Raw genomic sequence first — 24,275 nt, forward strand, 5'->3', positions numbered from 1 at the left:
AGGTGTTGGAGAGGATGTGGAGAAATAGGAACACTTTTACACTGTTGGTGGGATTGTAAACTAGTTCAACCATTATGGAAAACAGTATGGCAATTCCTCAAGGATCTAGAACTAGATGTACCATATGACCCAGCCATCCCACTACTGGGTATATACCCAAAGGATTATAAATTATGCTACTACAAAGACACATGCACACGTATGTTTATTGCGGCACTATTCACAATAGCAAAGACTTGGAATCAACCCAAATGTCCATCAGTGACAGACTGGATTAAGAAAATGTGGCACATATACACCATGGAATACTATGCAGCCATAAAAAAGGATGAGTTTGCATCCTTTGTAGGGACATGGATGCAGCTGGAAACCATCATTCTTAGCAAACTATCACAAGAAGAGAAAACCAAACACCGCATGTTCTCACTCATAGGTGGGAACTGAACAATGAGCTCACTTGGACTCGGGAAGGGGAACATCACACACTGGGGCCTATCATGGGGAGGGGGGAGGGGGGAGGGATTGCATTGGGGAGTTATACCTGATATAAATGATGAATTGATGGGTGCTGACGAGTTGATGGGTGCAGCACACCAACATGGCACATGTATACATATGTAACCTGCACGTTATGCACATGTACCCTAGAACTTAAAGTATAATAAAAAAAAAATAATAATTCTATATTGGTAGCTTCAGCCTGTAGGGACGCTAGAGAGTTGTTGATTTGTGCTTTTCTTATAGGTGATTCTTAAAAGTCTGTTGATATAAAGGGGATGGCAGTTTCGCATGTTACCCCTTGTGTGCAGTTCGGGTGTGTGTGTGTGTGTGTGTGTGTGTGTGTGTGTGTGTGTATGCACGTGCACGCAGCCTCCTGGCGGTTCACCTGTTGCCTCCCATCTCTGCTCTGCAGCCAGAGTGACTGAAGTGTGAGCTGGACCAGAATCTCTCTTGCTTAAATCCCTCAGAGGTTTCCCCCTTTGGAGCACAGACCAAAGCCATTCTCATCTCCCTCATGCTTCAGGCTCTTCCCAAACGCCTCATCCATCCCTGTCCTCCGTGGACTTTTCACAGCCTGAACTGTCTAATGAATTGTGCTGACTGCTGTGTGGAGGCTCTGTCCTGGTGGGTTGTATGCTTTGCGAGCCCCGGGGCTTCCTCTCCCCTGGCACCTGCAGAGAGTCTCACTACTGAGTGGAATGTAGTGCAAATCTGTGGAATAAACATAGGCATAACTAGTGTGCATTTGTGGAATGGAGCAGTCAGCCCCTCACTCCAGGCGAGGGCTGCTCAACACCCAAACCGCCGTGCCCTCAGCGGGGTTTCCACAGAGCCCAGAATGTTTCTCCGCCAGGTACTGGGCTGGGGCGGTTGTTGCAGGATACTATTGGAGGTTCCCAACAACCCCACCCAGGGAAGCTTCTCTTGTCCCCATTTTCCAGGAGGGAAGTAAGGCCCAGATAAGTGGAGTGGTTTATTCTCGGGCACACAGCTGAGTCAGAGCTCAGGCCCGGCAGACCCAAGTCTTGTTCAGTCTTTAAAGTGAAAAACAAACAAACAAACAAACAAAAAACACTTATTTAGAATGAGGAAGTAAATCGCAACAGATGATCTTTATTTGTTGTTTAGAGATGGGGTCTCGCTCTGTCACCCTGGCTGGGGTGCAGTGGCGCAATCACGCCTCACTGCAGCCTCTCCCTCCCGGGATCGGGCAATCCTTCCACTTCAGCCTCATGAGTAGTTGGGACAACAGGAGCATGCCACCACGCCCAGCCACTTTTTAAATATTCTGTAGAGATGCGGTCTCCCTGTGTTGCCCAGACTGGCCTTAGTTTCCTGGGCTCAAGCGATCGTCCTGCCTTGGCCTCCTGAGTTACTGGGATTATAAGCATGAGCCACCATACCCAGCCTTACAAATTATCGTTGTTAAAGAGCTGATACATACCACAAATACCACAGAATCCAGACAAACATCATAGTTTAATTAATCAACCATCAGGCACATTTCTGTGATCCCTTTTCTTCTACATTTTTAAGCTGCATACTCTGATAGCCTGTTTAGAAGACAGTACTGTTACATCATTTTCTGTACAGAGAGTAGAAAGATAATTCAGTCGTTCTTCCAGCATGGTGGAACAAAAACTTTCCAGTATTTTGCTTGAAATTTTAAAAGCAATTATATGAAAGACTTTTACAGTGAACACCTGTATACCTACCACTTAGAGTCTACCATTAACATTTTGCTGTACTTTATCATCGTTTTTTATCCATCTATGCATGCATCCATCCAGCCATTCATTCATTCATCTGTCCATTTTATCTTTTTGGGGATGCATTTCATAGTAAATTGCAGATATCGGTACATGTTTCTTCCAAAATACTTCAGTATGCACATAGAACTTTACCATCACCCCAGAATGGCCCTTTATGCCATTTCCTGGTGTTCCCCACTCCACCCTCCCCAAGGCGTTCACTGTTCTGATTTTCTTTCCACCACAGACGTGATAGTTTCTTTCTTTTGATTTAAAATTGCGTGATTGTTATGTTGATTTTTTGAAAGGTTAACAAGTCATGTACGTGGTAAAAATTTATAAGGTCTAAAGTTTTACAGATAGGAATAAATCCTCCTGTCTCCTCTGACACTTGCTTCTCAGTGCCTTCCCTCAAAGGCATCCATGGCTAGGCGGTTCTTACGTGTCTTTATGGAAATGGTTCCTGCATATAGACACGTGTGTCTCCTGACACGCTACTTCTTCATGAGGATAGTAGTTCACCTGACACATGGTTTTGTGTCTAGCGTTTGTAATTTGACATTATATCTTAGAGATCTTCTCCTCCTGAGAGGGGATGCCTGCTGTTCTTTTCGTAACTGCACAGCCTGGCTGTGACTGTGCTGTATTTTATATAACCATTTCGTTCCTTGTTTCCAGGCTTTCATTACCCTAAGTGGTGTTGCAGCAAATGTCTTTGTATCCTTATCTCTGTGCTTATGTTGTCCATCACTCTTTATTTCTTGGAAAGAAAGTAGATGTCCATTCTTAGTGAATTAGTAAGTTCAATTATTTCCCCATGCCCTTTGCCTCCCACCCCTTCCCTGCTCCAGCCATTCATTCATCCATCTGTCCGTTTTTACATCCGCCTGTCTATCCATCCAATGGGAACATTCACTGAGCAGTCAGATGTGCCTGCCTACCACCTTGGACTCTGAGAATATTGTCCTCGACACCCTCATTATCTTTTGGGAAAAACAAATATGTCAAAAACTAATTCACAGAAGTGTGATAGTCTATATTTGTGTGAGGTTTCAGGGCTGCCCAGAGGATAAAATAAAAACTCTTTAAGGCTCTTATTTGCCAAGTTTTTACTCCTAGCAAAGGAGTAAAACCTTGCTAGGTTTTACTAGCAAGTCCTTGACCTCGGCTGTTTTTAAAAACCACAGAGAACAGAGAACAAAAACAACAAAACAAAAACCACAGAGATATGATACCTCTAGTTGTATGTTTGTAAATCAAATGAAAAAACTAACAGAGAACCCTGAAAGTGCTCCAGAACTGGGCTGGCTTTGTCCTGAAGGGCATGGATAGTCCAGTCCAACTTTATGATCATATCATCAGGCCTGAGCCTGTTGCTTGGCTTGACCACCCAAGCTGAGAGACAGAACTGTGCCATTTCCCGTTATGTTCCTTATTAAAAGATGAGATGAGAAAGCAAGCTCATTGGTGGAATGGAAAAGTCATTTTTTTGGCAGTAAAAAGGGAGAGCTAATTGCATAAGGGCAGGCTATTTGAAAACAGGGATGAGTGAGAAAGCAACTCTGGAAAACAAATTATGGCTGTCTCTTCATGATTGGAACAAAGATTTGCTGCCTCCATAGCATCTTCCTTGTTGCTTTTCTTTGGAGCAGTGAATCTGAGAACCTGGTAATTAGAAGGAAGAAAATAAGATTCTCTTTCTTTGATTTTTTTCTTTTGTCTCCAAACTATCTTATCCTTCCCATGCATCAAGATTTTGAATTTGCTACAAAGCAGTCTAAAAATCTGTTGGCATTTCAGGGTGGAAACATAGTGTATCTTATGGTTCGTTTGTTCATTCATTCATTCATTCAGTGTGTTAATTCGGTGCCTACATGTGCTGGGTTCTTGGCCAGGCTGCAGTGTGTCATGGTGAACAGGTGGGTGTGGTAAGCACATATAGAGCTCTCTGAGCTCACAAGGAGGGTTCCAATCTGCAGATAACCAGCATGGAGTCATTACAGGCTGAGGAATGTGAAACGTAGAGGGTTGCATTGGAGACACTGTTTAGTTGTGGTGGTCTGGGAAGGTGCCTCCTAGGAATTCATATTTTAGCTGAGTCTCAGATGAGAAGAGCTAATCTTACAGAGAGGCTGAGGAAGAGGAGAAGGAAGCTGTAGCTTGCAATAATACTTGCTTCACAGATTGTTTGAGGATTTACTGTGAGACCGTGAAGTCCTTGGCACATAGTAATTGTTCGACACATGCTGGCCTCCCCCCTTGCCTTTGTTGATTCTTTTGAATAGGGCAATCAGAGGCTGGTTGTCATGAGGTAGACAAGGAAGAAATCAAGGTTTACAGAAGCCACGTGACTTCTCAAACCATCAGAGGAAGCCCAGGATTAGAACTTAAAACGTCTGCATTTCCATCTGTTCCTGAGAGCTTATGTTCCTGAGGCTCAGAGTCTGGAGGCTGACCTGTGTACCCAGAGATGGAAAAGGACCTGGGACTTCCTAGGGGCAAAGCCTCCTAAGTCATCCTGCAGTAGCAACAGCAAAATAAAATCAGAAAACCACCAAGCTTTAAGAAGGCTCAAGGTTTTAGACCCAGTTGTACATCTGTATATGTCTACTTTGGAGCTATTGAGTCCTTTCAGACTTTCTTCATCCATCAGAGGTCCGTTTACCAGCTAAGGCTCTTGAGTATGAATAGGGTTACTTCATTTTCTGGGCATCCCAGAGGCAAGATGTGAAGAACGGAGACTTTGTAGTGGGAGGCAGTATAGCTTAGCAGTTAGAAGTGCAGGCTCTGGATCCAGACCACCTGCATTTGAACTCCACCTATGCTACTTACTAGCCGAATGACCTTGGGCAAGTTACTTTTATGAAGTATATATCACTGTATGTGAAACTACCCCAAAACTTAATGGCTTTTAAAAAGATGGCTATTTTTAAATCTCTCATGATTCTGTGGGCTGACTGAGCTCAGCTGGGTGGTTCTTCTGCATCATGTGGTGTCGACCAGGGCTTGACTGAGCTGGACATCCAAGATAGCACTCTCATTTATCTGGCAGTTGGTGCTGGCAGCCCACTGGGACCTCAGATGGGATTATTGATCAGAATACCTCGTGTGGCTTCTCCACCTGGAGAAAGCCTGAGCACCTGAAGTCACTGGGGCTGAGTGAGAGGCTGCTGAGTAGACTTAGAGATTTGATTTGGGGTCCTGACATCTTTACTTTCTCTGTGTTTATTCACAGTGATCTCTCTTGTCCTTGCCCATGAAATCAGGAGCACACCTCTGCCCACCCGCTGTGGAAGAGCTTTGTGGAGTGGGCAGCCTTTGATGATACTGGTGGTGGCGGTGTCATTCTTGCACACCCCTCAGGACTAGAAGTGAGGGCAGCTGCAACGATGGAAGGGTTCCCTGTTCATCTTCACTGCCCCCTTACCCGGACCCTTATTGTGCTAATAGGAGGAGGTGTAATTTTTTTTTCTATGCCTCTGGCAAATTGGCTGATTTTCTTTTTTTCTCCCTCTTCTGTCTTTCCTTTTTATTTAAATAAACATTTATTCAGCACATAATGGATACTTTTCATTCTTTTTGGCAGAACCTCTAGTGTCTTCCCAGGTTTGAGGACTTGCCAGTCAAAGTGGCAGGGTGGACCTGTGTCAGAGTTCCACATGGCACTGGGGTCAGAGTTTCATGACTAGGGAGAGAGCTGTTGTCCTGGCCTGTACCTGCTCCCCACCTCCCCCAACAACCCAGGAAATCCTGAGTCAGGGGAGATGATGGAAACTTCTTTGCTGATGCAGCCCAGAAGTGGATTCCCTGTTGGTCTCATCTACCATTTCACATCCTTGTGTGTACAGCACCGAGGGTGTTTGCTCCGGCATGATTCAGGAATCCTGGCTGCTCTGTTGCTCTAGTAACAGCATCTGCCTTTCCTTGGACCTAAAGACTGCCACGTGAGTGCCCAGACCACAGGCATAGGGTGAGCTGCCTTCTCTGCAGGGTCAGGGAGAGGCGAATAGAGATAGTCATGTTGCTTATGGCTGGTTTGTGCCCCATATCGAGGGTAAACTAAAGAGAAGTCTGCATCCCAGGGATGTGTTCTCCAAGATTCCCCAGACTTCAGGAGGTCACAGGGGATGTTTGTGGCCAGTATCAGTAGAAAGCTGATTTTTCTTACAAAATAATCTCTTCTCCACACTCTTTATTGTCAGAATATAAAATAAAATCAGCTCTCTAAAGGGCTGCTGTCAAGTCTAGCTAATATCTGGCTGCAGTCTTGAAAGACAGTGAGAAAAGACAAAATTTGATGTTGAGTAAGCTCGGCCTTTAAATATTATCATGCATTTGCTACAGTGCTTGGCCTTGTTATCAAGTTATGTTCCACGGAGATTAGAAAGTTCCCAAATTCTTTTTCCAAGCAGCCTCCCTGGTACTCACGTAGGCACACAAAATCTCCTGGTTTACTGATCCCAATAATGCCACGTAATTAGAAGAAAAGCCTCTAAGTCAGAAGGATTGAACAACTCCTGGGTATGCATATCCACTATTCAAAATGTTCCCTGAAAATCACCACCCCTGAAGGGACTTTTACCTACACAAAAGATACCTTGTTCCAGAATTAGTCATTTTTGAAGAAGCTCTTTGTTTTCTGTAATTGTAGATTAATGTCTGTCCGTAAAAAATCTGCCTTGTCTTTCACCTTGGTCTTTTTGGTTGCCTTCTGCCTGTGCTCTGTGGGGTAGATACAGCAAGACGCTCTTGTGATTGAGTTTTCTGGGTGCAAACTCTGTTCACTTCCATTTGGAAATGAGGCTGCATTTAAAGGCAGTGGCGATTGTGTGTAGCATTGGAACTGGTGTCCTGATGGCCTGTGAGTCCCCCTCCAGCCTGCTCACTTGATCCCCATAGCATGTCCAGAAGAGCCTTTCCCAGCCTCAGTGCTGAGGGGGAAACCCAGAGAAGAGGAGTGGCCTGCTGGTGTCCTGGCCATTTTTTTTTTTTTTTCTGAGACGGAGTCTCGCTCTGTTGCCCAGGCTGAAATGCAGTGGCCGGATCTCAGCTCACTGCAAGCTCCGCCTCCCCAGTTTACACCATTCTCCTGCCTCAGCCTCCCAAGTAGCTGGGGCTACAGGCGCCCACCACCTCGCCCTGCTAGTTTTTTGTATTTTTTTTAGTAGAGAAGGGGTTTCACCGTGTTAGCCAGGATGGTCTCGATCTCCTGACCTCGTGATCTGCCCGTCTCAGCCTCCCAAAGTGCTGGAATTACAGGCTTGAGTTACCACACCCGGCGTCCTGGTCATTTCTGCTGGGCTCCACATGGATGTAAAAAGGGAGAATGGGTGTTGTCTAGAAGGTGACATGGCCTTAGAACCCTTTCTTTGCCCTTTTCCATCCCTGATGCGTAACTGTTTGGAAGGCACTATCTCTGCCACCTTGCTTTCTGGATTTGAGTGCAACGCATGGAGTGGGATGAGGTGGAAAGGGTATTTGATTACTTAATAATGTGATATGCACTTAAATTAATATATATCTGCTTATGGTTATGCAGTTAATATATCTTCATTGTAGAAGGTACAGAAAAGTTCAAAATAGAAAATACAAATTCTCTTAATTTTTTTTTTGGAATAGGGTCATGCTCTGTCACCCAGGTTAGGGTGCAGTGGTGTGATCATAGGTCACTGCAGCCTTGAACTGCGGGACTCAAGTGATGCTCCCACGTCAGCCTCTGGAGTAGGTGGGACTACAGGCTTGTGCCACCATGCCTGGCTAATGTTTTTTTCCATTATTTTTAGGAGAGACACGATCTTGCTATGTTGCCCAGGCTCGTCTTGAACTCCTGGGCTCAAGCGATTTGCCCACCTCAGCCTCCCAAAGTGTTGGAGTTACAGGCGTGAGCCACTTCCAGCCTCCACTGTTGATTGAAGGAGAGCCTTCTAATGTGTCCTAACCTTCAGTTTCTTCATTTCTTCTTGAAGCCTTCAAGACTACTTCAATCTTACTTCCTTTTTTCACCTTTTAGCTGACTTTTCCTGTTTGCTGAGGGTTTATAGCAGAACAGCTCTGAAGTTGGACAGATCCATTTCCTAAATGTGTGAACTTGGGCAAGTTTTACAGCCTCCCTGAGCCTCGGTTTCCTCATCTGTAAAGTGGGGAGAATCATACCTGTCCTCAAGTTCACTGTGAAGCTTGCTGGGGATTGCGGGTAGTGTGGGAACCCCGAGAGGTGAACGGTGTGAAGTCAATGTCCTCTTTTTTCCCTTCACTACCCCTCACCCTTCTCTGTTCCACTTGGTTTCTCTTAGTCGATCCTCCTTCTTAAAATTCTAGCCAATTTAATTTCTAGCAGATCAAAAAAAGAAGCTCATTCCCTTGGTATGAGAAAAATATCAACATTTATTGAACGTCTACTACTACTGGGCATTTTGCTGTCTGCTTTACGTAATAATTGCAATCCTTGTGACAGCTGTGAGAATCAGTTTCCTATCTGAGGGGGAGCTGAGGGTGGGTAGCTTACTGGGGGTCACGTGTACCTGTGAATGCCTGCCTGCCCTCACCCCCACCTCCACAGTGTGTGGTAAGGACCCCTAAGCGGTACTGGTGGTGGGCTCCACCACGCTACACAGATTAGTTTCTCTCTTCTAGTCATTATCTCATGTGGCCCTTCTGAGTCAGAAGAAGAAGCCGTATTCTGCTGCCTCAAATTGCTCATACATTATGAGGGGAAAGGATGGAGCCGTTGTGGGGGTGACTTTGGCCTTTTGTGTTTACCTAGTGGGTGTGTCTGTGTGTGCGATGTTCATCATGGTGACAATGGATGTTTTTTCCATTGCACCTCTGATAACTTGCATATCAGATCCTAATGAGGCCTTTACGGCTCCAAAATTACATGGTCTTACATGCCTGTGATTATCTCAGTAGGATTAACAGTCCCTTGTCCCTAAAGATAATTGAGATCTCTCATGCTGGCATATTTTTATTGCTGCAACATCCTCTCCAACCATCCCTCCACACAGTCTCTTACTGTTTTCCAGTGACTGCTTTTTCACTTCATTCTGAACAGGAAATACTCAGGGATCTCTGAGAGGCAGAATTCTTCTGTGATTATGCAAACCATGGTAACCATGATGCGTTTTCTCTCCCCTCTCCCCCTTCTCCTGATGGTAGGTGCCTGGAGATTTGAGTCAAACGTCCGAAGACCAGAGTTTGTCGGATTTTGAAATGTAAGTCCACAGCCTGTGCTCACAAGGGGTCCTTTAGAAACTGGACTCTGTTGTTGGCTTCTTTCCCAGAAGACCACAGAGAAACAGAAATTACTGTTCAGACCCACACCAGGTTGATGTGGTTCTTGTAGAGCTAGTAGGAGTCGTTCTCTACAGCCTCAGTCCGGCCCTCAGATATGTTTTATCTCCCCCTTGGGTATTTAAAAACTTTTTTTTTTTTCTTGGCTGACATTTAGAAGTTGGAAGCTATCACATAAAAATACAAATTTCCTTTATTTTCTTTAAAAATTAGATGTTTGTCCCTGTGAGGCCACAGTCTGCTGGAGCTGAGTAAAAGCTGTCCCCTGTGCACAGGGCACGTGCTGTCCAATTGACCGCAGTCCCCGCTTTTTGCTGTTGCCTGGAAGTGACCGACTTCACTCATTGTATTATCTGTGTGGCCCTTGGGTTATTGGAAACAACAGTAGTCGGTGCCTTGGTCGGATTTTTGATTGGATTAGATTCGATTTGGTGCCTCTGCTGAGCACCCCTAGGGAGAGGTTAGTTGGTCATCAGACTATTTTTTTTTGAGACATAATCTCTGTTGCCCAGGCTGGAGTGCAGTGGCACGATCTCAGCTCATTGCATCCTCCGCCCACCAGGTTCAAGTGATTCTGCTGCCTCAGCTTCCAAGTAGCTGGGATTATAGGCGCACAGCACCACACCTGGCTAATTTTTGTATTTTTTACTAGAGATGGGGTTTCACCCTGTTGACCAGCCTCATCTCAAACTCCTGACCTCAGGTGATCCACCCACCTCAGCCTCCCAAAGTGCTGGGATTACAGGCAGGAGTCACTGCACCCAGCTGGTTTTTGTTCAGGATTTCTTGGGCTTTGGACAAATAGATCCCTTAGGCTGGTAAAGGAAATGGGATAAGCTCTCTCCTCTCTCATTCAGCTCTGGTGAGTTTAAAGTTCAGCACCCCTTGGGAAGAAAAGCCCCTTCTAGAGCAGGCAGGCCTGGGCCTTGGAAAGAGCATTTCTTCAGAACCAGGCTGGCCTGCATTGAAATCTCAGGCGTCAGTCCAGCCATTTGACCTCACTGGGCATCACTTTCCTAATCTGTGAGGTGAAGGTCCTGATGGGAACCTTGCGGGGCTTGTGGTGGCAGTAAGAGTGACATTATGAAAGCCAAGAGGGCATCACAGAGCTACTTGTGTTGGGGCAACTGCTGAGGTCGGGGGTGGAGGTGGCCGTTAGGCTGATAGGGTGGAGAGGCCGAGGTTGGGTGAGAGGTGACGAATGAAAATCAAAGGTGAATTTGCCTGCCGTGGGCTTGTGGGTGGGGGGAGCACAGCATGAAGAGGCTCCTGGAATGCAGTCCAGTGGAGGGCAGCGGTGGGAAGAAACTGGGAAGAGAGGAGAGAGCCACAGAGGAGAGTCCCAGACACAAGGCTGGACGCACTCATTATGAAAGCAAGAATTCACCCAGGTCCTGCTGCAGGCGGGTGTCCGGGCAGGTCCCCGATAGAGGGGACCAATTAGCCATGGTCCCTGCCCTCAAGTGGTCTCTGCCTGATCCAGGCCACGTTGTCTCTTCCCAGAGATTTGGAACCTCCCCCAACCAGTTTACTCATCTACACTAAAGCCAGAGGGAGCAATGGCACCATTCCCCTTTCATCATGGAGACCGAAATCTTTTGTGGAGCTTGCAAGGAAGGCCCTCACTCCTCTCTGGCTTCGTCCCCAGCCTTTGCCACTCCTCTCCCTGCATCAGCCACTCTGGCAGTTCCACTCCTCTAACCCACTTGGTCTTCTCCCTTTAGGGTTATTATTTTACCCGCTTAAACCACTTGTACACAGCATCGCCTCTGTGCTGGACACTGTTCTAACCCACTCAGTCCCTATAACAGCCTTCAGAGATGGGTATCACCTCACAGATGATGAAATTGAGCTGGGATTCAAACCCAGGCAATGCTGGTGTAGACTCAGTGCTCTTCACAAATGCTCATTCTCCTGCCTGAAGCACCTTTCTCATCCTCAACTTCCCTTCCCCAACTTGGCTAACTCTAAATATCCCTTAAAGCCTGGCCGAAACACTGCTTCTTCAAAGAAGCCTTCTCTGGTGTCCCAGACCAAAGCAGGCCCTGGAAGTCACTCTCCTTAGATCCAGTGTTCCTTGGTGGCACTTACAATAATAGTAAATAATTTATCTGTAACAGCTGTTGGCATATCTACACCTGACAACAAAGCTTCAGAACATATGATGTAAAAAATCAACAGAAATGAAAGGATAAACAAAGAGCTCTACAATAAGAGTTGACCTCAGTACCCCACTTTTAGTAGTGGATAGGATAACTAGATAGAAGATCAGTAAGGGGACAGAAGATTTAAACAACATGAGAAACCAGTTAGATATAACAGGCTTATGTTGAACATTCCCCAAATAGCAGAATGCACATTCTTCTCAAGTGCACATAACTTTCCAGGAAAGGCCATATGTTAGGCCACAAAACCAGTCTTAATAAATTTTTAAAAATTGAAATTATCCAAAGTATCTTCTTTGACCACAAAAGAGTAAAAAAAAAAAATTTTTTTTTTTTTGAGATGGAGTTTCACTCTGTCGCCTAGGCTGGAGTGCAGTTGTGTGATCTCGGCTCGCTGCAACCTCTGCCTCCAGGTTCAAGTGATTCTCCTGCCTCAGCCTCACAAGTAGCTGGGATTACAGGCACATGCCACCATGCCCAGCTAATTTTTGTATTTTTAGTAGAGATAGGGTTTAACCATCTTGACCAGTCTGGTCTCGAACTCCTGACCTCAGATGATCTGCCTGCCTCAGCCTCCCAAAGTGCTGTGATTACAGGTGTGAGCCCCTGTACCCAGCCCACAACAGAGGAAATTTTATGGAGATTTGTCTGTCTCCCATGTTAAAACTGAATGCTCCATGGAGAAAGGGCTATGTCTGCTTCTTTTATTGCTCTATCTCCAGTACCCAGAGTAGCTTCTCAATAAATACTTGTTTATTGAGTGAGTGAAGGAACAAAAGGATGAACAAATGAACTAACACGTAGGAGGGAGATGGTCACGTAAACAATCAATTCTGATACAGTGTGGTCAATGCACTGGAAGAGAGAACCATCTAACCCAGGCTGGGGTATCCTCGCTCTAACCCTGGGAGGTTGTCCAGTCCTCACCAATCCAGAAAAGTTATTAAAAACCAGAGTGCTAGTTATATTTCTGCCTTTGTAGCCTGACACAGAAATGAAAGGAGAATGTTCTAGGCACTAGTACAATTTCAGGGACCTTTCCAGGAGGAAAGTGATTAGATACACAAACCAGTTTTGATGGCTCAGAATTGCAATGTGCTTTGAGCCCTGGGGAAGTGGTCAATGGGGTTTAATTTACCCCTCAAAGGAGGTCAGCTTCTCAGCTCAGAGATTAGAAGAAATGCTGTTTCAGGAGAGACCCATTACCTGAAGGGTTATTTTCATTGTGAAAATGAAATGATCTTTACTCTAGAGGTTGTGAGAACATTGAGTCGTGGAATCTTCCATCACCGGTGTCTCAAATTGTGTTCCAAACCCAGAAGGCTGGCGAGTTTTTATGAGCTGCTCTTTAGAGAGAAGGAGAGCTCAGGAGAAAGTGTTTAGCCCTGGAACAGCTCTAATTAGAGGCGAAGGCTGGGACCTTACAGCCCTTCCAGAATGGTGCAGTGCCGTTTTGATTATTACTACAATTGATCTTGAAGTTTCAGGGACAGTCAGCTTATTAGCTCTGTGTAATTTGGATCCAGCCAGGTACAAATGTGATAGTGACTTACAAGTTAAGTTTAAAGTCATCACATAAGACAAAACAATCACAAAACCAAAATATCTCTTAAACATGCCTCAAATAGCCCATGTGAAGTGAGAAATAAATGATTTTCCTATAGGTAAAAGCATGGAACCGTTCATGGCAGGTACTCAGTATATTATTTTGCATTTGATTTTAAACCTTGGTGTACTGGACCCATATACATGGTGTTTTTGGAAAAGTTGAAAGAGAGGTATTTGTACCCATCAGCCTGGTTTTCTAACTTGTCATTTTCGCTTGTTCCTCCCTCCTCCCATCCTAAACAGCTATCACCCATGTTGCCACGAGTGTTGGTCTCCTGAGCTCATTTGTGGAGTCTGATCTTAAAATGGGCTCAGGGTCTAAAGTCAGCTTAGTAAGGAGGCAGCGTGACTGCTGGGTACTCCAGAAACGCTGGGCATTGCTGTGTGTGACCTCCTGTGATCGCGTCCTTGGCGCTTCCGGTTATTATGCTCATTTTCAGATGTGGGGACTGAGGTTCAGATACATTATGGGCCATATCACTCCGTAAGAACTGAAGGGAGCTCTTTCTCACTCCAGAGTACAGGTTGTGTGTGTGTGTGTATGTGTGTATATGGAAAGAGAGAGACACAGGCTCAGTGATAAGACTTAAACTTGTTCTTTACCTTGCCATCAGGTGTCATGTTAAGTTGTCATAAATTGCTTGTGCATAATACCTCGTAGAGGAGAAAATTGTCTCCTTGCCTCTTTTTTATTTGTTGTTGTTTTGTAAGTTAGAATGTCCAATGTTGGTCTCTCTCTCTTTTGGTTATAGATCAAACCGGGCGCTGATCAATGTCTGGATCCCCTCCGTGTTTCTCCGGGGCAAGGCAGCAAATGCATTCCACGTGTATCAGGTGAGTGCCTGGTTTTCAGGTGGACATGACAGCCGGGTGGAAAGATGCCCATTTGTCATGCTGTGGTGCTTTGCCTCTTGGCGGCGGGGCACTGTGATTAGGAAGCTGTGGCCCTCCATATACCCACATGGTAACTGCCCGGAGGCCTTATGGAAGAAGTCTGTGGCTTTCAGTTGGGCAGGAGGATACAGTGGGCCTCTTGGTGCCAGTCAGACTCGTAGTGTGGCTGCTGTGGAATCTCAGCTCAGACTGCATGAGCAGAAATGGAGATGCGTTGGCTTATATTGCATCTGAAAAGTCCAGTGGTAGGTCGGGTCTTGGGCATGGCTGGACCTGCCATCAGGAACCTGCTGCCGTCTCCTGTATCTGCTGCTTGGTGACCCTTTCGGGCCAGCTGTCTGTGGGTTGACAGGATGACTCCAGCAGTGCCAGGTTCTCAGCCCGTCTGGATGGGTGGGTTTCACTGGTCTGTCCTGGATCTTGAGCCTCTTCCTACACCTTGAGGTTGGGTGATGGACTCTGTGACTGGCCTGGGTCGGTTCGTGTGACCACCACTGGCCCCAGGGTGGACGTTTACCTCACCTGACCACATGTCTGAGAGTGGGGAAAGGAGATTCCCCAAATGAGAGCCAGAGAAATCTTTCCAAAAGAAGGGGCAGCCGACCCTTGACAAGCAGGACCTGTGGACGTCACCTGTGCTTTCTTGCGGTTAGTGATAGCCGCACCCAGGTGGGCATTGAGTGTCTGGGGCAGCGAGATGTGTGTCTGTTGAGGAGGTGATTTTACCCAATCAAGGAGACTCCAGTTCTCCATCTCCTCTCTGATTTTCTGAAGCTTCTTTTAGCCCTGCCCACATCTCGTCTGCATGTCTGTCTTCCTTCTCCTCCTGTCTCTTACCACGAACTCTGATTTCCAGGCTTTTGTGTGCCCTTGTTCTGGGACTGGTTTGTTCTCGGTGCTGAGCCCCAGCTGCTTCCTGCTTCTCCTGTCTACTTGTGCTAAAATAATTGTCTTTAGGTTTTGTTTTATTCCCCATGAGCTCTCTGCAAAGCCTTGGATTTTGTTGCCAGTTTTCTTAGTGAGAAATTGACTGATTGAAGACATTTTCTTGGCTATTAAGATATTTTTTCCCCAAGGAGTGTGGTGTTGAAGAAAGGACACTGAACTTAAAAGCAGAATCCCTGGTTTAAATCCTATGACCTCAGATGAGTCTTAGTTTCTTCAGCTGTGAAATGGAGTCAGTAATGTGTCTTGTAAAACCGTTTGGAGATTAGAAATACCTGCGTGCAGTAAACACTCTATTCATTTCTCACCTTCCCAAACGACCGCTGTGCTTGGTCTCGGGTCTAAGCATACATAGTGTGCACATCTTACTGGAAATCTTCGGGACAAATGAGCTAGACTTTGGCATGAGAAGGTTGTTTTAGTTGACACGTTCAGCTGGGCAACAGTCGTAGGAGAATCTTGAGTGTTCATGTTGTTCCCAGCTCCGGTTTAAAGAGAGAATTAGATATTATAGATTTTCAAAAATCCTCTTCTCTTTCTTTCTCCTTTTATCCTCCCCCCCCCAAACCCAACTGCCTTATTTGACCCTTCAAGTTCTGCTTTGTGGTCATCAGAGAGCTGGAAGGTGCAGCCTGGAGGATGAAAACAGTGCAGCAGACGGCTTTATTTTAGAGCAAAATTAAAACATGTTATCACTTGAGAGGTTTCCTTGACCTTTCAGTTTTGACTTTTCCCTCCTCTCACCCCATGAAGCAGCTTGGGAGTTTTTAGCTCCTGAAAGTCAGCTATGAAATGAGAGGGACCTCAGCAAATATGCCGTTGCCTGGGAGATGGTTACCACAATGGCCACCGTGGCAGTGAAGTCACTCTCTCCCTGTCCTTCGCTGTGTGAAGCTCTCATGGGCGCAGCCCTGCTTCCAGCCAGTGCCACGCTCTGCATCACTGGGAGCAACTTCATTCCACGCCTCTGGCCTTCTGTAGCCTTCCCTGGTGCTGGGGGTGTGAAGTGGCGTCTCTTGCATGCAGTTATTTTTCTCTTTTTAGCAAATGATGCTTCTGATTGGTGCCTGCAGAGCAAAATCAGAGCATCTGTTTGGAAGCATTTTAGAAAGCTTTTATTACCATGTTTTTACTTTATATAAATGATATTGCATAAAAGGTGACTCATTTAAAAGACTGGTACTGTTGAAGAGTACTTATTTTAGAATTAAAAAAGTATGCTGGCCGGGCATGGTGGCTCATGCCTGTAATCCCAGCACTTTGGGAGGCCGAGGCGGGCAGATCACCTGAAGTCAGGAATTTGAGACCAGCCTGGCCAACTTAGTGAAACCCCATCTCTAATAAAAATACAAAAATTAGCTGAGCGTGGTGATGGGCACCTGTAATCCCAGCTACTTGGGAGGCTGAGACAGGAGAATCGCTTGAACCCGGGAGGCAGAGGTTGCAGTGAGCCGAGACTGCGCCACTGCACTCCAACCTGGGTGACAAGAATGAGACTCTGCCTCAAAAAGATATGAGATAATTTCTAGAGAAACATCTAAAAAAGAATGATAGAGGTAAAAAAAAAAAAACAAAAAACAAAAAAAAATCAGGGTCAGTGAAAATGTAAACTAAGAGTTTAAAAGGAAAAAGCAGAAAGTGTATATACGTATCATGAGATTCTACATCGTTGCGCTCATTGATTTATGAACTTCCCGTGGGCTTCCTGACAGCCAGTGTGAAAGGGAAATGTGGTTATTTGGATAATTCTGTTGCTAATGATCATAAAATATGTTAATTATTCAAAAGAAGCTCTAAAAATTTCCACACAAGGTTTGAGATTAAACAATAAAAAAGGAAAGAGGAGACAATCGCCAACTACATTCCCGTGACAGCCACTGTCTAGTTTTGTAAGATTTCCCTTGAAGGAAAACAAGGGCATAACCCCAAAGTGAGCATAAATTCGACTGGAGAGCCAAGACATAGAGCTTTCTCAGTAGAGCTGTGTCCCCCGGTACTGGGGCTACACTCTGTGTACCAGAGCTCCTAGCCATGTGTGGCTCTTGAGGTTTATATTAATTAAAATGGCCATGCCTGTAATCCCAGCACTTTGGGAGGCCAAGGCGGGCATATCACCAGGTCGGGAGTTTGAGACCATCCTGGCCAACATGGTGAAACCCTGTCTCTACTAAAAATACAAAATTTAGCTGGGTGTGGTGGCAGGCACCTGTAATCCCAGCTATTTGGGAGGCTGAGGCAGGACAATCGCTTGAACCTGGGAGGCGGAGGTTGCAGTGAGCTGAAATGGTGCCACTGCACTCCAGCCTGGGAGACAGAGCGAGACTGTCTAAAAGAAAAAGAAAGAAAACGAAAGATTTGACTCGTCAGTTGCACCACATTTCACGTGCTGAGCAGCCACACATGGCTGGTGACTCCTGTTCTGGACAGCACAGATCTGGAACATTTACCCCGCACACAGAGGTCTGCAGGGCGGCTGCCTTGGAACAAGCCCTCCCAGTGTGTGGGACGGCAAGATGGTGTCTTTGTGCCAAGTCAGGATTTAGAAGGACCACACTGGCCGTGAAAGGCCACATCCTGCAGGGAGAAGGGCCCCCCCTTTTCAGCTCTTCACGGCTTCCAGCTCCTTGGAGGAGAAAGTCTCTGTGTCACTTTCTTATCTCTCATGTGCCTCTGATCTTTCTTCTTAGGAAAAACAGCAAGGCTGGGGTCGATGCCTTTGGCAGGCGACAGACTTGAGGTTAATTCGATTTGTTTTCTTTGTATTCATTTTTACATTTGCCTCCTAGTTATGACACAGAATTCTATTTTTCCATTTACCATGGTGATGTACAGTCCCCCTTTAAAATTATTTTAGGTAGAAAGGAAATGAGTCAGCTTAAAGAAAGCTACTAAACAAACAATCGTGAAAACAGTCCAAAGTTGAGCATGATGCTCTGTGACTGATAGATATTTGGGTAACACCAACATAAAGGAACAGATAGACTGTGATTAACAAAAACCAGTGTAATAACTAGTAGCCACCTCTCACTGGTTGGTGTGTTGTGTAATAGCTCATTCAATCCTTGTAGCCACTCTGTGGGGTAAGAAACTCTTACCCCATTTTATAGGTGAAGAATCAAAGGTACGGGGAAGCATCTCGTTTACTGACATGTTTTTAGCCCCCAAAGCAGTCTCTGACAAGGTCCCAGTCTGTAGAGATTCTATGTTACTGAATGAGAGTAGAATCAAGCTCTTTAAAAATCCTAAAAGCAGCTGCACATGGTGGCTTGTGCCTGTAGTCCTAGCAACTCCAGAGGCTGAGGTAGGAAAATTGCTTGAGCCCAGGATTGCATCTGTGAATAGCCCCTGTATTTCAGCCTACACAACACAGTGAGATGCTGTCTCGCCAAAAGAAATGTAAAAATTAACTGAGCATGGTGGTGCATACCTATAGTCCCAGCTATTGGGGAGGCTGAGGCAGGAGGATTGCCCGAGCCCAGGAGTTTGAGATTGCACTGAGCTATTATAATGCCACTGCCACTCTGGCCTGAGTGACAGAGCAAGACCCTTCTCAAAAACAAAAACAAAAAAAAAAAACAAAAAAAAAAACCAAAAAGCAAAACTAGAAGCAGCTGGGATAATCACCCTTATTCCAAAAGGTGGGGCCCCGCTCAACTAAGATCTCACCTGCATGGACAGCCACCTGCACCCCTGAGATGGTAGGCTAAGGGCAGGCCTGCAGCCAAGCCAGGACTTTCCCACAGGACCTCTCTGGGTCCACTGTGGTGCACACATTACCCAGAAAGCCTTCCATATCTAAGAGCCATGCTGAGATGGTTTGCTTTGGAAAGTTGTCAGAGCGGGTGCTGGTTCACAGTGACTTCTGTGGCCGTCCAGTATCTCAGGACATCTCGTTTGAGCAATGTCAGGGTCCCAGAACCTGCCTCGGGGTGGCTGCTTGAAAATGTCCTCTGGCCAGGCATGGTGCCTCACGCCTGTAATGCCAGCACTTTGGGAAGCCGAGGCGGGTGGATCACCTGAGGTCAGGAGTTCAAGACCAGCCTGGCCAACATGGTGAAACCCCGTCTCTACTAAAAATACAAAAATTAGCTGGACTTGGTGGCACACGTTATAATCCCAGCCAGTGGAGAGGCTGAGGCAGGAGAATCGCTTGAACCTGGGAGGTGGAGGTTGCAGTGAGCCGAGATCATGCCGTTGCACTCCAGCCTGGGCGACAAGAGCAAAACTTCGTCTCAAAGAAAATAAAATGCCCTCCTACATGCCAAAGAAACTAAGGCAATTCCCCTGCTGTGTGCAGTCACGGAGCCCGCACTACTTGTATTGAGGAAAAATCTGGAATTACATTTGGCACAGAGGATTCTAGCAAGAAGTGCTGTGCATTGCCAAGGTTGAATGCAAATTATTGAAAAAGTTTAGTGTTCCTGTGTCCTGAGAGGGAGCTGAGGTGTGTTCTGCCACTAAAAATAAGAAGTGGCAGCATTTGACTACTTTTCAGGACAAAGTAATATCTGAAGAGTTCCTGATTTTAAGTTTTTCATCCATGAGTACTTCTTACACATTATGCTGTGCTGATGCATGGCTGCTGGCAGGCACTAGCCAGAGACAAAATGATTAAGGGGTGTCAAATAAAATGGAAAACAAAATTAAACTCAACCCAGTACCTTGTTCTGCTGGGTTTTTCTCTTTCTCTCTCTCTCTCTCCCTCTCTCTCAACACACATTTTGGTTTATTTTTTCTGGCACTTCCATATGATAGAGTTAAATTTGTTGTTAGTTAATTTCTCGTTTATACCTTTGCAGATGTTTGGTCTTATTCCCCAAATACCCTGACTTCCAAACAGGTTTGAGATTCACTGTCTTAATAGTCCACTCAAGTGTCTCTAAAGGTATGTTAGGTCTTAAAAAAGTTCACCTACTTCCCCCCTCCCCATGGAGGAGGGATTGCATTGGGGAGTTATACCTGATATAAATGATGAATTGATGGGTGCTGACGAGTTGATGGGTGCAGCACACCAACATGGCACATGTATACATATGTAACAAACCTGCACGTTATGCACATGTACCCTAGAACTTAAAGTATAATAAAATAAAAAATTTAAAATAAAATAAAATAAAATAAAAAAGTTCACCTACTTGTTTTCTTCAACTGTTACAGCCACCAGATTGGTATGAAGTCATATATCAGTGTACTTACCTGGGATCTTAGGTCTTTTCCTTTGAAAAATACCTTCAGTGTGTTTGGAATCAGTCTTCCATGTGGGATAAATTTCAGCCTTTGCGTCTAGCCACTACAAACGCTGGCTGTTGTGCAGTATTTCATTTGCACAACAGAACCAATTAGATCTCGTTTGTAAAGAGAGTTGCTTTGTTTCAGCAAAGTTTTTTTGGGGGATGGGGAGAGGAAGTCTCACTCTGTCGCCCAGGCTGGAGTGCAGTGGCGCTGTCTCGGCTCACTGCAAGCTCCGCCTCCGGGATTCAAGCGATTCTCCTGCCTCAGCCTCCCAAGTAGCTGGGACTATAGGCACCCACCACCATGTCTGGCTAATTTTTTGTATTTTTAGTAGAGACGGGGTTTCACCATGTTAGCCAGGATGGTCTCCATCTCCTGACTTCGTGATCCACCCGCCTCGGCCTCCCAAAGTGCTGGAATTACAGGTGTGAGCCACCGCGCCTGGCCGCGTTTTTTCTTGTAGAATAAGTTCTGTTTCCTAGAGGCCACAGGGTGTTGTCTTGGCCTGAGGAATGACGGTGTCCCAGGAAAACTTGTTCAGTATTTAAACTCTTCCCATCCCCCATCCTGCAGAACAAAATCATGTAGCCTGAGCGGTTATTATTATTACTTTGTTGGAGACAGGGTCTCGCTTTGTCACCCAGGTTGGAGTGCAGTGGCTCAGTCATGGCTCACTTCAGCCTTGAACTTCCAGGCTCAAGCAGTCCTCCTGCCTCAGCCTCCTGAGTATCTGGAAGTATAGGCATGTACCACAATGCCCATATTTTTGAAGAGACAGGATCTCACTGTGCTGCCCAGGCTGTTCTGTAACTCCTGGCCTCAAGTGTTCTTCCCACTTGGGCCTCCCAAAGTGCTGGGATTATACGTGCAAACCACTGTGCCTGGCCTCTGGGGACTTTTAAAGGTTTAATCCAGCTAAGCATATTTATATATGTAATGCAGGGAAAGTGTATTTTTTTCTATTAATAATAGATCACAGCGTCTTGGTGGGCTGCATGAGCTTCAGGTGGTTTGGAGGATGGTGATGTTTTTGGACTTCAGGCTTTGCGTTTCTCAGCTCTTCCTTTTCATCAGTCTTCTCTTAAGATAGCTTACCCCCTGGGCCCTCGAGTTTTCTTTTACCCACAGCTCTGTCTTTATGCTTGCTTCCTGTGTAGCTATGCAGAGAGGGAAGAATTCATTGAGTAGAGAAAGATGAAATGGTTGGGCCGAGTACAGAAATGGGAACTGCAGCTGCAGTGGTGTGGGCTCTGAGAAGCCTCCGCCTTTGCAGATACCATTCCAAGTTTAGGGGAGTCAAGGACCCGTTCTAAGGCTGAAGCATTTCTCTCTTGCTCACACCTGGTCCTTCCTGTCACACCTGTTGTATGCCAGGTAGGCAGGAGAGCCGGTCGTGAACTGAGGCAGCCGTTGTCTGTTTGATTTGTGAGTTTCATCGCAGCCAGTGTGGGCTTCTGTGTTGCAGGTCAAACCAGACCAGGGAGCACTTGCCCTTGTTCTTGCTGTCTCTCGAGAACTTTCCACCCTGGCATTCTGAGGATCACAGCACATGAACCCCTGGCCGTTCCTGGAATGCTTAGGGCTCCCAGGAAAGCCTGATGTAGGTGAAAACAGAAAGCAAAAGGCAAAATGCTGTCTCCTTCCTGCTGGACATATGTGTCACTGCTGTCCTCTCTTTGCTTTTATCTTTCCAAATAGGAAGAATTTTTAAAATTTCCCTTCCAGTATAAAGCCTTTATTCATCCCAAAGCTGTTGATCAAGGGTCTGCTATATGCCCAGCGTGTGCCGAACCCGCAGAACCAGTGGGAGCCGAACTTGACATTGAGCTGACTTTCACCAGCCTCACTAGTTTAGCAAGAAAGCAGGCTTGCTAAACTAATGTGGGGTAAAGGTAGCTTCCCTCTGCAGAGAAAGGAACAAGGAGGAGGGATGGGACACCACTCACAGCATGCATGTGACCATGTGTGATGACATACGAAATACTTGGCCCATAGCTACTGTGTGAATATTACCTTTGTGATCTAATAACCACTTGACTTGTGATAAGCAATTAAACTTGGAAGGAAACGTAGAAAGATTTTCCCCTTGTTGAATCGAATGTCTCTGGGCACGTCCCTGTGTTCAGAAAAACTGTATGGAGCATCTGCTTCACCAAGGGCTTTAAAAGGGCTGCAAAGAGCAAGATAGCATTTTCCTAAGGCATCTGGCACCTGGTGGGGAGACAGGACCTCCACGAAAGCAACCCAAGTTCAAGGGTGGCTACATGAGGCTTTGCGGAGGGGTGGGAGAGCCGGCCGTTGGGTAGGCAGCCCCAGCCTCTGCTGCAGGCTGTTTAATGCACGTTGCTGGTTAATTCTTTCAGCAACCTATGGGGTAGGCACTGTTTTCATGATCCTCATCTTATAGATGAAGCAGCTGGAACTCTGGGTTGAATAACTCCCTCTGGGTCATGCACAAGATCCCGCCTTGTGCCTCTGTCTGCTCCATGTTGCTCCTCACCCAACCACCAAGGCATGCGCTTCACGAATTTGTCTCAGTGAAATGAACCTGTTTCCATAACGTGTTTCCTGCAAGGAATTCTGCCACTCTCTCATTGACCCGTGACTCATTGTCACAGCTGCCATGGGCAGCTGATATTGGGGATATTCGCACGTGGGAGAGAGCGCTGCGAAGTCCAGAGTGTGGAATTGGTGGGTCCCTGGGAATGCGAGAAGTCTGTTAAGGTGGAGACCTTTTCAGCCTCATATGCATAAAGTCTTTGCCTATTAGGCTTTGAAGCGAACTTAGAGCTCACCTGTGTGTGTGCACACGTGTCTGTGTGTTTGTGTGTGTTTTGAAAGGTACGTTCAGGATTATAATTTTTTACTTGGAAAGCTAAAGACATGGGCTTTATAAATAGTCTATAGGGCATACCCTCTTGGGAGGTGTACTGGGCATACCCTCTTGGGAGGTGTACTGTCTGAGTTTTTATGTTTACTTTTTATATGAGAAAATCAAAACAAGTGTTTTGCAGTAGATCAAACCCTCAGTAGCAAAGTGGAGGACTCGGGGCCGCTTTCTGGCCGCTCATGTTTCTGCTGTGTCTCAGGGCTACCTGGGTCGCTCTCCCTTTCCTGACTCCTTCTGCGCCCAGAAGTGACCCATCTGGAGAGCTGCCCAGCGTGTTTATCAGGCAGGGGCTGGGGAGGTTGGAGCATGCTGTCATGTTTGCTCGTCATGGAGACTGGCAGCTTTTGTTTTGTTTGTTTCTGTTCTGTGGCCAAAGTTGTCACTGATTCTTTGGTTTTTGTTGGGAAGGGAGTGTTGGGCCTGGGCAAGGTTCATCTCATTAGTTAAGTTCTAATGGAGAAGGGGAATGTGAAATAATCATTACAAGTGTGGGGAATGTCTCAAAGGGGGAGATAAAAACAGTGAAGGGCATAGCCAGGTCACTCTTGATGACGTGGTGGTAGGACCCGCTAACTGCAGCAGAATACCTCAGCAGTAGAACTGTCCTTGGAAATGAAAGTTCTGGGGAAGAGGCAGGTGGCACAGGGTGGGGTGCAGGGTGGATGTGGGAGCAGATAACAGGGTCCTGACTTAGTGAATGGCAACCAGGCTGCAGTGATCTCTCAGAGGAGGCCTGAGGGTGCAGAGAAGGGAGCCAGGTGAGGTGGGAGACAGCAGGAAGGATGCCGAGGAGAAGGAAGCCGAGGTGTGAACACGGAGTGGCGGTTCTGTGGGAAGTGACGGGGCCCTCGAGACAATGGCACCTCGGAAGCAGTGCGAGGGTTCAGTGGTGCACTGCTGTGCAGAGGAGACAGTGTGTTCATCCTCTCTCCCTCTGAGTCGTCTCGGAGGCAGGCGGCACGCTGAGCATACAGCGGCACTGGACGGTCCTCACGCCAG

General features: G+C 46.3%; 1 protein-coding gene across 1 annotated transcript in view; it reads left to right on the top strand.

Annotated features, from left to right (window-relative positions):
• The window catches only part of SNX29 (sorting nexin 29), a 593,032-nt gene that overhangs the window by 410,364 nt on the left and 158,393 nt on the right, over positions 1–24,275 (top strand). The window contains exons 18-19 of the mRNA XM_023231145.3: positions 9,408–9,463; positions 14,068–14,149. Of these exons, the coding sequence (XP_023086913.1) occupies positions 9,408–9,463; positions 14,068–14,149 (138 nt within the window). The remainder of the gene's footprint in view (positions 1–9,407; positions 9,464–14,067; positions 14,150–24,275) is intronic.

The sequence above is a fragment of the Piliocolobus tephrosceles genome, chromosome 17 (genome assembly GCF_002776525.5).
Source record: "Piliocolobus tephrosceles isolate RC106 chromosome 17, ASM277652v3, whole genome shotgun sequence".
NCBI classification, from domain to species: Eukaryota; Metazoa; Chordata; class Mammalia; order Primates; family Cercopithecidae; genus Piliocolobus; species Piliocolobus tephrosceles.